At 43.2% G+C, this 16,536-nt stretch overlaps 1 protein-coding gene across 4 annotated transcripts in view; it reads right to left on the bottom strand.

Annotated features, from left to right (window-relative positions):
* Positions 1-294: 294 nt before the first annotated feature.
* LOC110493821 (calpain-1 catalytic subunit) overlaps positions 295-16,536 on the bottom strand; it is a 29,751-nt gene continuing 13,509 nt past the window's right edge. For all 4 annotated transcript variants that reach the window (XM_021568323.2, XM_036949800.1, XM_036949801.1 and 1 more), the window contains 17 exons: positions 16,063-16,231; positions 15,376-15,459; positions 14,787-14,872; positions 7,478-7,552; positions 7,102-7,262; positions 5,889-6,058; positions 5,658-5,669; positions 5,372-5,583; positions 4,277-4,316; positions 3,879-3,944; positions 3,704-3,761; positions 3,340-3,404; positions 3,035-3,103; positions 2,850-2,928; positions 2,112-2,225; positions 1,169-1,227; positions 295-1,074 (listed from right to left, as the gene is read on the bottom strand). In XM_021568323.2, coding sequence (XP_021423998.2) covers positions 1,048-1,074; positions 1,169-1,227; positions 2,112-2,225; positions 2,850-2,928; positions 3,035-3,103; positions 3,340-3,404; positions 3,704-3,761; positions 3,879-3,944; positions 4,277-4,316; positions 5,372-5,583; positions 5,658-5,669; positions 5,889-6,058; positions 7,102-7,262; positions 7,478-7,552; positions 14,787-14,872; positions 15,376-15,459; positions 16,063-16,231 — 1,546 coding nt within the window. In that variant the 3' untranslated portion in view covers positions 295-1,047. The remainder of the gene's footprint in view (positions 1,075-1,168; positions 1,228-2,111; positions 2,226-2,849; positions 2,929-3,034; positions 3,104-3,339; positions 3,405-3,703; positions 3,762-3,878; positions 3,945-4,276; positions 4,317-5,371; positions 5,584-5,657; positions 5,670-5,888; positions 6,059-7,101; positions 7,263-7,477; positions 7,553-14,786; positions 14,873-15,375; positions 15,460-16,062; positions 16,232-16,536) is intronic.

Here is a 16,536-nt window from a genome sequence, read left to right as displayed (position 1 = left end):
ACCTCTCAACAAACCAAGTGTTGGGGGTAGCGCTTGATCATGACTCTTAAATTTCATTACATTATCATTGGACGAAGGTGTCTTCTGTAGGGGAGAGTTCTTTAAAGATCCCACACGCTCGGTCTGAACATTAACATGCATCTCTTGCAGTACAGTTTTGGAAGCAAAAGGACCTTATTTATCGTTAATATGAAAGGTAAATAAAAGGTTATTCATACCTTGTTTGCATTAGGGATTATAACTATGCATTAACCATGTTCTTAATCATCTTTAGAAAATGAATAACTCAAAAGGTACATGATCAGTCAGTTTTTATTCAGTGACATTCGTAGAATTAAAATGTGCAGTTCAGCATATGCATCGAAGTTACTTTTTACCTTGTCACATTGAGGAATCCCTTTCCTACATTTAGTGTTTTAATTGAAAGTACCCTCACCAATTTTTAGACTAAAATTGCCATCTTGAGAAAAAGATTAGTTATATTTCTGTCTTTAACTGATGTAGTTTACTGTACTGAGGTATCCTAAAGACGAAGGCATCAGTACAATTTGCAGTTTATTAACAGCCTAAAGCAATACATACTTTCTAGAATCCAAGATCCTGTGAAAGGTAGCAAAAAATACATAATGTCAGAGTACGATGTCATCATCTCTTATGACAGACTAACATCTGAATTTGATGGTTAAACAAAAGAGAGGAAAACCTAAGAGGTTTGAAATGGAACTTTAAAAATACATGTATTTTTTGCATAGCGGTATGCCCTGAAAACTTTGCCATTGTATAATGCGTGCAGTGATTTATATGCAGCGACTCCCTTAGTAGAGCATTTCATTTTCATCACGTGTAATTGACCAGGTTAAATGCAATTGCCAAGTTATTGAGCAGAGGCAGCAAAGTATTTGTGGTGGTTATTAAAATGCAGGGAGTAGCATTTTCTTTGGGATTGTTTGAGATGATGCAAGCCTTAGTTGGGTGCACTGAGATGCTTTGGAGACTCTTTGAGGCTATGGTTGTCCTCTTCTACAGGATACTAGATCACCATACACTTCAACCACACATGGTCATATACAGCCACTGTGAGAGACAAAGACAGAGTGGATAAGGTTACGTTATCCGTAGTGAATCAGTGATTAAAAGACACAAAGCATTGAAATTCAAATGGTCTCACCTCTGTGACATTCATTTCAGCAGTTCCAGCGCCTTCTCTATCCAACGTCTGGAAGGCCTCTGTGAAAATAAGGGGAAATATATATATTTTTAATTGTGCTTTAACACTACCTGTAATTAAGGCCATTAACTTTTCTTGACCATCTGACCAATGACATCTTTAACCTGTAATTCGATGCACCCCCCCCCCCCCCCCCCCCCCGGGAAATGTGAAAGTATTTCCCTGCTTGCTTTTTTCAAAAGAAACACCATTGCTGAACCATTTTTTTGTTATGTTGGAAAGCAGAAGTAATATAAATGCCCCAGTTAATAGAAGACTGCATGGACCATTCACATGCATAGAAGCTTAAAGGGATACTTCGGGATTTTGGCAATGAGGCCATTTCTCTACTTCGCCAGAGTTGGATGAACTTGTGGATACCATTTTTATGTCTCTGTGTCCAGTATGAAGGCAGGTAGAGGTAGTTTTGTTAGCCAATACTAACTAGCGTTATCACAAAGACTAAGTCTATGGGTACTTGCTAGCATTCTCATTGTCAAAATCCTGAAGTATCCCTTTAATGTGTGATAAGTAGAATATTAATGGAAATGATTAAGGTATGAAGATGTGATGAATGAGTGTAAGCTTCAGAGGCCATTACATCAATGTCTTGGTGCTGGAGGACAGAACTAGCAGTACAGACAGAAGTCAAGAATTTCCCCTGGTCCTAGTTATGAAATTATCATGTGAATTCAATCACAAAATCACAGTCCAGAAACAATCACTGGCCTAGCCCTCACCCCCTTTGCAGATGTAGAAGAATCAGATATGTATGCAAAATTGTGAAAATGGCTCCACTAACCATTCCAATCAGGCATAGAGGAGCGTACATATACCTAATACTTTCAGGACTAAATGTTGTTTTTGGACCAGGTTGTGTAGTCAAAGACAAAAAAATACATACTGAACATGGCTTCTAGCTTGACCAGACAGCAGACAAAGTTATCAAAGTCGATGACCTCGTTTTCAGCGTATCTGGCCACAAGCACCTGGTTCAGCCTGTTGTTCAGTTTGAATCCTGTGAAGATCATAAAGCATGAAAAACAACGTTTTTTTCCGATATCACATACGGTTGTCTAAGCCTGGTCCCAGATCTGGTTGTGTTATCATGTCAAGTCATAGTAATGCTATGGCAATAAGTGACAAGGAGTTGACATGATAGCACAAACAGATCTGGGACCAGGCTACAGTAGTCTGACTGTATAGATGAAAGCAGTGTTATCCATTGATATCGACCAGTGGAGGCTGCTGAGGGGAGGACGGCTCATAATAATGGCTGGAACAGAGCGAATGGGATGGCATCAACTTATTCAGCTCCAGTCATGACCACGAGCCTGTCCTTCCCAATTAAGGTGCCACCAACCTCCTGTGATAAACAGTACTGAATTACCTATAATGTCATTGACGTAATTGACAGTATCAACTCTGCAATTCATAATGTGTTGTTGTGCATAAGTTATCGTTATCAGCTGTTTAATTGAAGCCCTTGGGTTGTGTTCAGTAGGTACACTGTAGCAAAACCTACATGTTATTTTCAAGTTCAGGTAGCTAGTACATCTCTGTTTTACTCTATTCAATAATACTTTTGCCTGTTTCATGTCTACTGAACACCAATCCAGTAGTGCGAAGATAGAGTAATCACCAGCAGACTCCAAGGCCAGACGCATCTCATAGGAGCTCATACATCCAGACTTGTCCAGATCAAACTGGCGGAAGATTCCCTGGGAAAAGAAGAGATTAGAGCCTTGCATTCTTGCATGCCATTGTCAATTTTGCTATTACAGAAGTGAAATATTGTCATACAATTATCAGCATATTTCAACTCACCAGCCACTTCCTGATCTTATTCCACAGAATCTGAAACTCAACTATACCAAGGCGAGCGCTGCCATCTTTCTGCGTGACAGGTGAGTCAAGGTGTCATGATAGCAATTGGAAATGGAGTGTAACATTTGTCTGTTAGTGTCACATATCAAAAAAGTAATGATACTTTTTTTGTGATCACACAATTGGTTATGTATGTATTGTATTTTTCATTAATACTGCCATAATATATCCTTTCCCAAATAAAGTTGAGTATGTATTGAAATGAAGGGTAGGGAGTGTTGAAGTGATTAGCTGAGGAAGGATACGTCTAATAGGCTGACCATGCCTCTACAGGACTCCATGCTGAACCCATCAGTCTTCAGGTCCCTGTCTGGGAATCAAATCCAATTTAAAATCACAACACACTTTACATTAAAGCAATAAATGGAAAAAAAAAGTTCAATAATTAAAGAGGATAAATAAAATAAAATCACAGAAGATGTGTAAAATAATCACTTATTAAAGGCCCGGCTAAAAAGGTGTGGTTTTAAAAGTGATTTAAAACCTCAAAGGTGTATGCCCCTTTTACCTGAATATAGGATAACAGACCACATTTCAGAAATTGCATTGAATGGACAATGAGTCACTAAACCCCCTGGACCTGAAGAGCATTGAATGAACAGTACTTACGTTTGGTCACCACCCTATTGAGAATGGTCCTGAGCTCACGGACAGAGATCTCCATGTCCTAAAATATAAAGCAGATAATGGTTTTGTACTCAAAATGTCTCCATGTTCTTAAACATAAAACACATTATCTTTGCACTCAAATGCGTTTCGGAGCAAAACCAAACTTGAAACTCACCTCCCCAGATAACTGAGCGAACATGGCCCTGAATGAGTCCTCAATGTCACTCTCTGAGATGTCCTCCTGTGAAGATAAAGACTCAGTTGTCCATCCATGTTGATACATGGTCAACAAGTGAAATAACAGTGCCTTGTGAAAGTATTTAATTCCTTGCAAAGTTCTGACATGTTGCAGTAACTTAAAAAAAATATATATATATATATTATATACACACACACACACACACACACAACCTACTCCACACTTTCAAACTTAAAGAAAAATAAGTGTATTTTTCCCGTAATAAAAAATGGAATGTCTCAATTGCATAAGTATTCGCACCCCTGAGTCAAGTTCTTGGTTAAGCACTTATTGCAAGGGAGTTGACACTTGAACATCTAAGCTTGACTCTTTACCTCATCTTCAAAGTTTGCCACCACATCATCATCCAGTTCTCTGAAATGACATAGCAACTATTTAAAAATAAATTCCATAAATGTTTACATGCAATGTTTAGATTATACCAAAGCTGCTTTTTTTACATTCAGTAATAGCCATACAATACAATAGCCACAGACTCTTATTCCAATTCTTTACCAAATTGTGCCAATGTCTAGAAGCTACAGTGGTATACAGATGTCAAATCTTAACTTGATCACTCTTTTGTCACTGAGAATTTTCCTACTGCATCAGGAAATTCAAATGTGATTCCCTGAAAAGTTGTATTTTTCTCTCCAGTCAAACGCTAGGCCCAGGTCCATTACTCCAACATTCAAATGTACAAAAATGTATCTGAAATGCAGCCATACTCATCAACAACTGTCATTTTATATAGCTTAATAACACAGATATATATTGTGGGTGGTTGGTTGGATGGAGTCTTATTGGAAATGTGGGGTTGGGGATCAAGGCTCACTTATTTTTCATTATTTTCATTTACATACTAAATGTATAGTTTTTTAAAACTCTGTGATCAACAGGATCAATACTTTGTATATATGTACTTTTTTATAAATGTTTTTTTATTTTTTCGAGTGGCAGCCCACAGGTGAATACAAACTAAATATGAAACGATATTACTCCCCCCATGGTCATAAAAATCATAGGTTTTCATGAGCCATTGCGTAGGCTACCTTTTTAGATCTACAGTATATATTATCAAAAAAAAGGACATCTTAAAACCAGTTGAACTGGTACCCAGTTCAGGCCAGTAGGCCTAAAATGTAGGTACGATACTGCATTGTATACAAACGCAGCTTCCAGCTGCCACCTGGCTGCGATTCTAAATATTTCCTCAAACATTCAAATCCTCCTAGTGCAGGATTATTTTCTCCTGCGACAAAATGGGTCAATTTAAGACCCATCATCTGTACATAATTACCAACAACTCATTAAGGTGTAATGAGAAAACCAGACGAGAAATTATTTAGGATTGACAATTTTGCTGCTAACAGAACTGTATTTCTCCATTTAAGTTGCACATCCCTGAAGTACCTCTATACTGTACTCACTGTGTCTCCGACTGCTTCTCAGTGAAGACTCTGAGGACAAAGTCAGCCTCTTTCCCAGGTTCGAAGGTGGAGGGTACCACCAGGTACTCCCCGGGTGGCAGGCGCAGCCGTGCGCTCACCTCCCTCAGGTTGATAAAGGTCTCAGAACGTGCACATGATGAGTGCTTCAAGAAGAAGTCTTTCTTCAAATGAACACTTTGACAACCCTTAAACTGAGAGAAGGACAGGGGGTAGATAGGGCTAGTTTGTGTGTGTGTTTATGTGGGTAACTGAAACTGTTACATACCTCTTCTGGAATCTGTAATGATAGAAAGGACAAGGTCAGTTTTAGGGACATTTTGTTTTGGTCTACTGTTGATTCTTTGGTCACTGGGTATCACATCAAATAAACAGACATTATACACAGAATCTACCTCTACTTGGCTAAATGTATCTTTAGTTTATTCTACCTTTCATCAACTTTTATTGCAGCTTAATTTTCTCCTCTGCTACTGGCATGTCACCTTTGACCCCTCACCTCGTAGATGGCAAAGCCAATGGTGTGCATGTCCTGCCCCTGGCGTCGGTAGCGGCGCCTATCCTTCTGCATGAGAGCCACCAAGAAGCTGCAGGCCTCCTCTTCATCCTCAGGGTCGTCGTCCTCCTCCAGCAGGGTAATCTTATACTGAGGGTTGATCCAAAAGGTGTCTAACAAGGACAGAAGGCAGAGGTCATGATAATGCCTCCTTTTGAACATAGCAAGTAAAAACGGCTGCAGTCAATTCTAACTAAACTCAGGGCTCTATTTTATCAAACCAAACGCAAATCTTAGCACACTCGCGCAGTGCTGTGGGTGTGTCAGAAATACTTTTGTTGTTTTGACAGCGGGAATTATGGGCACAACAGCTGGTGGTAGTGTAGAGGCACGCTTTTCATTAATTTGTTGTAGGTGTAACGAGGGCTTGACCACTTACTGGCCAATGAAAACCTGCTCTGAAGCTTTTAATGTGGTTGTGCATTTACGGGGTTTGATGTTCCGTTGTCATGAACTCCAATTCATTAGGAAGGCATGGCTGTGCGTCCTATCCATTGAAGACTGTTTATTAAACGTCATAGGCCTACATGTACCCAGTACCCAGTTATTCACAAAAGGTAATTGCCTTCAACATGGGAAAACTAGCCTACACATTGCATTCGCATTTCCATAGCCTAAATTGCAATGCAGGTCCGAGCCATGGACATTGCCTGCAAAAGGTTTTAAGATTAGCCAACCTTCGCTGTTGATATGGTCTGTATAGTGACTTTGCCACGTGAAGAAAACAAACAAACAGGCAAATATCTTAGATCACGTCTCTCCGACTGCAGTACTTGTTCAATTCTCTCCTTTATCTGATTCTGTATGATCCTACAGCACCCCCTAATGTCATAACTAGGTATTTGAAAGCATTACACCAAAATATCAGTATATTCCTTATAAAATATGTTATGGTATGTTCTCACTAGGATATTTGTATTCAGCAACATATGCAATCCATGAACAATGTATGCAACTCATGTGATAAACAAAAGACATGCAGTCAGTGACTGATGAAGTTGAAGTGTATCCCTGAATCCGAAATCAACTCCTAGCCCCTACCACCTAGGTGGAATTGTTACCATATCATATTGCTTACAACTATCCAATCCTCTCAGGACTACACAAGGGCCTACAAGGTAGTGGGTGTAGTGTGGTGGTCATGGTGCTCTCTCACTTGGGTGGTTCCGGCAACCTCCAGCCGTGCTGCCCTTCCTCCAGCCTCCGTCAAACTTGATGGTGTTCCAGAAACTCTGGCTGTCATCACTCAGAGCATCTGCTGTCAGGTTACAGATCTCCAGCCGGGAAAACTGGCGCAGGAACTCCTGGAAGGGCATCCTGGATATTCAGAGAGCAGGGAAAAAGGAGACAGATGGAATCTGTTTGATACAATTGGAATATTTACATCTGGTTTGGGTCAGGTGTGGGTTGGGTTAGATTATTATCAGGTGCCGGTATGGTATACAGGGTCCAGCCTCGACAAACAGGACACCATAGAAAACAGAGTTGTGGGTGGAAAACACACAAGGTAATATCTCAGAATGTGAACTCACCAGAACTCCCCATCCTCCATGTGACAATTCATGTCCTCCCTCTCTGTTGGATCAATCGCATTCCACTCAGACGAACTAATAGCAATATCCGAGAGAGAGAGACACGGAGAGAGAGAGAAAAAGAGAGACAGTGATGAGCATTGTTTAACTACAAGGCAAGCAGGTACGAGCTCCGCAAATCCATTAGGGACGCAAAAAGTCAAAGACTCAAACTTGAATTGATGTTCAACAACTCAGACTCACGACGCATGTGGCAAGGACTACAGACTATCACAGGCAAATCTAGCTGTGTGTGTGGTGCCCACCGAAGCCCACCTCCCAGACGAGCTTAACACATTCTATGCTCGCTTCGAGGCAGCCAATACCGAGCCATCCAGGAAAACTCTCGCTGCTCCGGATGACCAGGTGATTTTGCTCTCCGAGGCTGACGCGAGGACAACTCATGAGTGAATACTCAAACCCACCAGCCCAGATGAGTGCTGACAAGGGCTGGGATGATACCAGTAACACGATACTCGTTAGTATCGTGGCAAGGAACCAAAGCACAAAGCAGATTCACCTTCTTTAGGAAAACAGCCCTAATGTTGGTAACAATCATCATCACGTTGTCATCCAGAGTCACATTTATTTATTTTCCAAGCTATAGCAGACAATATTTTACATATAGAAGGTTTTTAAAGGACCAAAGAGTTTGTTCTGCTTCGTTTTTTCATTTTTGCCATGGAAAAAAATATTCCGATATCATCCCAGTCCTAGTGCTTACCAGCTGGGGGGCATCTTCTCTGACATCTTCAAACTGTCCCAGGCTGTAGACCACACATGCTTCAAGGAGAACATTACGTACCAGTGCCCAAGAAAAACAAGTTGACATGCCCAAATGACTATCGCCCCGTCAGACTCACCCCAGTCATCATGAAGTGCTTCAAGGGGCTGGTCATGGCCCACATCAAGGCTAGCATGCCAGACACACTGGACCCACTCCAATTTGCCAACCTCTCCAACAGATCGACAGAAGATACCATTTACATCACTATTCACATGGCCCTAACACATCTGGACAAGAGGAACACTTGTGTGAGAATGCTGTTCATTGACTACAGTTCAGCACTATTGTTCCCTCCAAGCTCGACACCAAGCTCTGCAACTGGATCCTGGGCTTCCTGACAGGCAGACCACAGGCTGTGAGGATTGGTAACAACACCTCCCCCACACTGACTCTTAACATAGGGCCCCCAGCCCTCTTCTGTGCTCCCTGTTCACCCACGACTGCGTGGCTTTGCATGACACCAACAAGTCAGCCTATAGCAAGGAGGTAAGTGAACTGGCATTGTGGTCTTCCTCAACGTCCGCAAAACAAAGTAGTTGATTGTTGACTTCAGGAAGCAAGGGAAGGAACATGCCGTGACCCCTCCTGTCTCAGCCTCCAGTATTTATGCTGCAGTAGTTTATGTGTCGGGGGGCTAGGGTCAGTTTGTTATATCTGGAGTACTTCTCCTGTCCTATTTGGTGTCCTGTGTGAATCTAAGTGTGCGTTCTCTAATTCTCTCCTTCTCTCTTTCTCTCTCTCGGAGGACCTGAGCCCTAGGACCATGCCCCAGGACTACCTGACATGATGACTCCTTGCTGTCCCCAGTCCACCTGGCTGTGCTGCTGCTCCAGTTTCAACTGTTCTGCCTTATTATTATTCGACCATGCTGGTCATTTATGAACATTTGAACATCTTGGCCATGTTCTGTTATAATCTCCACCCGGCACAGCCAGAAGAGGACTGGCCATCCCACATATGCTCTCTCTAATTCTCTCTTTCTTTCTCTCTCTCGGAGGACCTGAGCCCTAGGACCATGCCCCAGGAATACCTGACATGATGACTCCTTGCTGTCCCCAGTCCACCTGACTGTGCTGCTGCTCCAGTTTCAACTATTCTGCCTTATTATTATTCGACCATGCTGGTCATTTATGAACATTTGAACATCTTGACCATGTTTTGTTATAATCTCCACCCGGCACAGCCAGAAGAGGACTGGCCACCCCACATAGCCTGGTTCCTCTCTAGGTTTCTTCCTAGGTTTTGGCCTTTCTAGGGAGTTATTCCTAGCCACCGTGCTTCTACACCTGCAGTGCTTGCTGTTTGGGGTTTTAGGCTGGGTTTCTGTACAGCACTTTGAGATATCAGCTGATGTACGAAGGGCTATATAAATAAATTCGATTTGATTTGATCCACATCAACGGAACTGCAGTAGAAAGAGTCTGCAGTTTTAAGTTCTTCGGGGTCTACATCACCAAGGACATGACAATAACCAACACCAACACCACTCTTGTCAATAGAGCGCAACAGCATATCTACTTCCTAAGGTGACTAAAGAAATGTAGCATGCCACCCTGGGTCCTCTCTAAATACTACAGCTTCATTACCGAGAGCGTCCTGACCGGTTGAATCGCGGCCTGGTACAGGAATTGCTCCGTCCACGACTGCAAGGCCCTTCAGCGGGTTGTAAAGAGCATGACGTATCGGAGCAATAGACTGCCGGAACTAGAAGCACAGGCATTTCGCTACACTCGCATTAACATCTGCTAACCATGTGTATGTGACAAATACAATTTGATACCAACAGACTCAAAGACAGTTCCTATCTACAAGCCACCAGACTGCTGAACACTTGAACTGGACTGAACAGCAGCCTCTGATTCTCCACACCTTATTTTATTTCACCTTTATTTAACCAGGTAGGCTAGTTGAGAACAAGTTCTCATTTGCAACTGCAACCTGGCCAAGATAAAGCATAGCAGTGTGAACAGACAACAGAGTTACACATGGAGTAAACAATTAACAAGTCAATAACACAGTAGAAAAAAAGGAGAGTCTATATACATTGTGTGCAAAAGGCATGAGGAGGTAGGCGAATAATTACAATTTTGCAGATTAACACTGGAGTGATAAATGATCAGATGGTCATGTACAGGTAGAGATATTGGTGTGCAAAAGAGCAGAAAAGTAAATAAATAAAAACAGTATGGGGATGAGGTAGGTAAAAATGGGTGGGCTATTTACCGATAGACTATGTACAGCTGCAGCGATCGGTTAGCTGCTAAGATAGCTGATGTTTGAAGTTGGTGAGGGAGATAAGTCTCCAACTTCAGAGATTTTTGCAATTCGTTCCAGTCACAGGCAGCAGAGAACTGGAACGAAAGGCGGCCAAATGAGGTGTTGGCTTAAGGGATGATCAGTGAGATACACCTGCTGGAGCGCGTGTTACGGGTGGGTGTTGCCATCGTGACCAGTGAACTGAGATAAGGCGGAGCTTTACCTAGCATGGACTTGTAGATGACCTGGAGCCAATGGGTCTGGCGACGAATATGTAGCGAGGGCCAGCCGACTAGAGCATACAGGTCGCAGTGGTGGGTGGTATAAGGTGCTTTAGTGACAAAACGGATGGCACTGTGATAAACTGCATCCAGTTTGCTGAGTAGAGTGTTGGAAGCAATTTTGTAGATGACATCGCCGAAGTCGAGGATCGGTAGGATAGTCAGTTTTACTAGGGTAATTTTGGCGGCGTTAGTGAAGGAGGCTTTGTTGCGGAATAGAAAGCCGACTCTAAATTTGATTTTCGATTGGAGATGTTTGATAGGAGTCTGGAAGGAGAGTTTACAGTCTAGCCAGACACCTAGGTACTTATAGATGTCCACATATTCAAGGTCGGAACCATCCAGGGTGGTGATGCTAGTCAGGCGTGCGGGCGCAGGCAGCGAACGGTTGAAAAGCATGCATTTGGTTTTACTAGCGTTTAAGAGCAGTTGGAGGCCACGGAAGGAGTGTTGTATGGCATTGAAGCTCGTTTGGAGGTTAGATAGCACAGTGTCCAAGGACGGGCCGGAAGTATATAGAATGGTGTCGTCTGCGTAGAGGTGGATCAGGGAATCGCCCGCAGCAAGAGCAACATCATTGATATATACAGAGAAAAGAGTCGGCCCGAGAATTGAACCCTGTGGCACCCCCATAGAGACTGCCAGAGGACCGGACAGCATGCCCTCCGATTTGACACACTGAACTCTGTCTGCAAAGTAGTTGGTGAACCAGGCAAGGCAGTCATCAGAAAAACCGAGGATACTGAGTCTGCCGATAAGAATATGGTGGTTGACAGAGTCGAAAGCCTTGGCAAGGTCGATGAAGACGGCTGCACAGTACTGTCTTTTATCGATGGATGTTATGATATCGTTTAGTACCTTGAGCATGGCTGAGGTGCACCCGTGACCGGCTCGGAAACCAGATTGCACAGCGGAGAAGGTACGGCGGGATTCGAGATGGTCAGTGACCTGTTTGTTGACTTGGCTTTCAAAGACATTAGATAGGCAGGGCAGGCTGGATATAGGTCTGTAACAGTTTGGGTCCAGGGTGTCTCCCCCTTTGAAGAGGGGGATGACTGCGGCAGCTTTCCAATCCTTGGGGATCTCAGACGATATGAAAGAGAGGTTGAACAGGCTGGTAATAGGGGTTGCGACAATGGCGGCGGATAGTTTCAGAAATAGAGGGTCCAGATTGTCAAGCCCAGCTGATTTGTACGGGTCCAGGTTTTGCAGCTCTTTCAGAACATCTGCTATCTGGATTTGGGTAAAGGAGAACCTGGAGAGGCTTGGGCGAGTAGCTGCGGGGGGGGCGGACCTGTTGGCCGAGGTTGGAGTAGCCAGGCGGAAGGCATGGCCAGCCATTGAGAAATGCTTGTTGAAGTTTTCGATAATCATGGATTTATCGGTGGTGACCGTGTTACCTAGCCTCAGTGCAGTGGGCAGCTGGGAGGAGGTGCTCTTGTTCTCCATGGACTTCAGTGTCCCAGAACTTTTTGGAGTTGGAGCTACAGGATGCAAATTTCTGCCTGAAGAAGCTGGCCTTAGCTTTCCTGACTGACTGCGTGTATTGGTTCCTGACTTCCCTGAACAGTTGCATATCGCGGGGACTATTCGATGCTATTGCAGTCCGCCACATGATGTTTTTGTGCTGGTCGAGGGCAGTCAGGTCTGGAGTGAACCAAGGGCTATATCTGTTCTTAGTTCTGCATTTTTTAAACGGAGCATGCTTATCTAAAATGGTGAGGAAGTTACTTTTAAAGAATGACCAGGCATCCTCAACTGACTGGATGAGGTCAATGTCCTTCCAGGATACCCGGGCCAGGTCGATTAGAAAGGTCTGCTCACAGAAATGTTTTAGGGAGCGTTTGACAGTGATGAGGGGTGGTCGTTTGACTGCGGCTCCGTAGCGGATACAGGCAATGAGGCAGTGATCGCTGAGATCCTGGTTGAAGACAGCAGAGGTGTATTTGGAAGGCCAGTTGGTCAGGATGACGTCTATGAGGGTGCCCTTGTTTACAGATTTAGGGTTGTACCTGGTGGGTTCCTTGATGATTTGTGTGAGATTGAGGGCATCTAGCTTAGATTGTAGGACTTCCGGGGTGTTAAGCATATCCCAGTTTAGGTCACCTAACAGAACAAACTCTGAAGCTAGATGGGGGGCGATCAATTCACAAATGGTGTCCAGGGCACAGCTGGGAGCTGAGGGGGGTCGGTAGCAGGCGGCAACGGTGAGAGACTTATTTCTGGAGAGAGTAATTTTTAAAATTAGTAGTTGGAACTGTTTGGGTATGGACCTGGAAAGTATGACATTACTTTGCAGGCTAACTCCTCCCCCTTTGGCAGTTCTATCTTGACAGAAAATGTTATAGTTGGGTATAGAAATCTCAGAATTTTTGGTGGCCTTCCTGAGCCAGGATTCAGACACGGCAAGGACATCAGGGTTAGCAGAGTGTGCTAAAGCAGTGAGTAAAACAAACTTAGGGAGGAGGCTTCTGATGTTGACATGCATGAAACCAAGGCTTTTTCGATCACAGAAGTCAACAAATGAGGGTGCCTGGGGACATGCAGGGCCTGGGTTTACCTCCACATCACCCGCGGAACAGAGGAGGAGTAGTATGAGGGTGCGGCTAAAGGCTATCAAAACTGGTCGCCTAGAGCGTTGGGGACAGAGAATAAAAGGAGCAGATTTCTGGGCATGGTAGAATATATTCAGGGCATAATGCGCAGACAGGGGTATGGTGGGGTGCGGGTACAGCGGAGGTAAGCCCAGGCACTGGGTGATGATGAGAGAGGTTGTATCTCTGGACATGCTGGTTGTAATGGGTGAGGTCACTGCATGTGTGGGAGGTGGGACAAAGGAGGTATCAGGGGTATGAAGAGTGGAACTAGGGGCTCCATTGTAAACTAAAACAATGATAACTAACCTGAACAACAGTATACAAGGCATATTGACATTTGAGAGAGACATACAGCGAGGCATACAGTAATCACAGGTGTTGAATTGGGAGAGCTAGCTAAACAGTAGGTGAGACAACAACAGCTAATCAGCTAGCACAACAACAGCAGGTAAAATGGCGTTGACTAGGCAGGGAGGGTCGGATTAAATACACACAGAGCCTGAGTGCGGCTGGGGCCGACAGATAAAACAAGCACCCACTCATGGACACACCCAACCACACAGATACATTCATGCCACACACACACACACATAGATACATTCATGCCACACACACACACACACACAGCTAACAAACAGACTCTTATTATTATTGCTAAATACTGCACAATTTAAAACACTTGCCCCCCAATCCCCCCTTCCCCAAAACAAGTGTAAATATTAGATTATAAATTGTGGTTTCCTCTACTATACTTATGCTAAAATGATTATTCTAATAGTAATTTACTTTATGTTCGTATCCTTAACTTTTCTTATTTCTTATTGTTGTTGCATTGTCGAGAAGGAACATGCAAATAAGCATTTCGTTGGATGGTGTATACAATGTGTATCCTGTACATACGTCTAATAAAACGTGAAAATTGAATAGCGAATTTGTGCACACAAACAGATGTACACAGACACACACGCAGCCTTTTGGGGGCCCTAAGTGAGATTTGGTTGCAGTTTTAAAGCACATTTTGCCTTGACTTATGCCATGTTCATACGATATCTGGGTGAATAACAAAATCAATGGGGGACCCCTGGAGGTCAGGGGCCCCCTGAAGATCAGGGCCCCTGGGCACATGCCCTTCATGCCCGGTAGGTAATACAGTCATGAAGGTTTAGATATAGCTGGCTTGGCTAACTTACCTAGCAATCTTAGAAAATATTAGCTGACATGGCTAATTGAGTGACTGTCAGTGACTGACATAAGAGAAAAACTGCTGATGCACATTGACTATTATACCCGACTGAGCCACGGAGCCCTACGCTGTCAAGAAAAGTATGATGGTTGTGATGTGAACTCACTTATCACTCCAAGCCCCGGTCCACTCCACCTGACCCCAGGGGTTACGAATACGGATCAACCTCTCCATGCGACCCCGGAAATCCACCTATGATGATAGACAGACACACAAAATTTGGGTCAGATTTTACTTAGAAATTTTAACCACTTGCCACATTCCAATTTGAGAGTAGAATTTCTCAATCATGATGTTTGATAGTCACAGATGCCCGTATAACTATTCATTTGGAAATAAGTCATTTCTGTAAAATATTGCCTGTTTACTGAAAGATGAGGAGAATACGTGCTTCTTATTTTGCTTTTTGTAATTTGTTGACGTTTATATTCCTGTTTTCACCACTCCTTTTCCTCCAATTCCAGATTCACACTAGGGTCAAGCTGAGCCACGCTATATGCTAAGTTGTAGCTGGCCTGCTTACGAATCCACCATGGAACCATGCTGGAAAGGACAATGTGAAAATGAAAAATCTGAGCTATTACAGTATGGTTCGGGTCTGCCCTTTAGTATGAATCAGGCACAATCGCCTAAGGCTTGAAATGGCCCGCAGGAAGATGCACATTTTCCACAAAGCCTTATTTTCACTCACTCACCTGCTTCAGACCTGTGACAGAGTAGGCATGGCCTTTAACCAGCTTCTTAAAGGTCACTGCCTCCATGTCGAAGGCACTGGTGATCTGGTAATGCAAACAGATGTCATCATACATTTCCAATTGTTACCACACACACTTCGGACATGACATCTTTGGCCAAAACTACAATTGTGACAACAGACTCTTTTTCTCTCCACTTTAAAGAGGCTGCATGGATGTTTAGTTATTGTTTACCTAAAATGTTGGCTTGAGTGTTGCCTGTGTGGTTCATATACACATATTACAATATAAATAATTTCTTAAGTAGCTTCAGGCTAACAATATACCTTATGTCCATGGGCATGGGAAGATGTGCCCATTTCTGTCCAATGAGGCAATGTCTAAACCAATATTTCTGTCCATTCTAGGGGACCACTTTTGGCTCAAACCATCCCCAGAGGCAAACGATGAGCATACTGCAGCTCACAATTCCATTATGTGGAAAGATAGGTTGTTTTAAAATAAGCCAAGATTAATGTTGTGAGTGATTCTGTTGTTTTGGGGAATTTAAAAGCTGAATGGGGAAAAATGTCAACCTAGATTAGAACCAGTGACATAGGTCCCATCCAGAAACAACCCCCATCTGAGAGGACTGCATATGTGTACTGCAGGTTGTCGTGTGTGTCATGTAACAGGGACGCCACTTACGTCAATGGAGCAGCCCAGAAGGGAGCCTCTCTCCAGGGCTTTACCGATGATCCGGTACAGATCCTTAGGTGCCTTACGTAGCTCGTAAAACTCTGCCACGCCACCGGTGAAGTCCTCAAAGCCCTCTGTGGTGCTGCCACCAGACAAGGCCTCATAGGAGCCACTCAGTCTAACACAAAAATGTCACAGTGTGTCAATCCTGGAAAATAGTTATATCCCTTCATGCAACAATGTAAAAGTATTCGCCATCTACAATATTCGTAAATGAAATGTATGTTCATAAAACAAACATAATAAACATAACATTATAGTTACATAGATTTATGAAAGCTTAAGAAATGTATGATGCAATTACACATTAGTCAGAGCTAACTGGACTTGTGACATGTATGCTTTATGAACATTCAATTGTTACCCACTGTTTACTTGGTGTAGCAAATTAAACTTAGAAAAAATACAATTATATTCTAAGAT

The sequence above is a fragment of the Oncorhynchus mykiss genome, chromosome 17 (genome assembly GCF_013265735.2).
Source record: "Oncorhynchus mykiss isolate Arlee chromosome 17, USDA_OmykA_1.1, whole genome shotgun sequence".
NCBI classification, from domain to species: domain Eukaryota; kingdom Metazoa; phylum Chordata; class Actinopteri; order Salmoniformes; family Salmonidae; genus Oncorhynchus; species Oncorhynchus mykiss.
The sequence above is the reverse complement of the archived record's forward strand: the minus strand, read 5'-3'. Positions and strand labels throughout refer to the sequence as shown.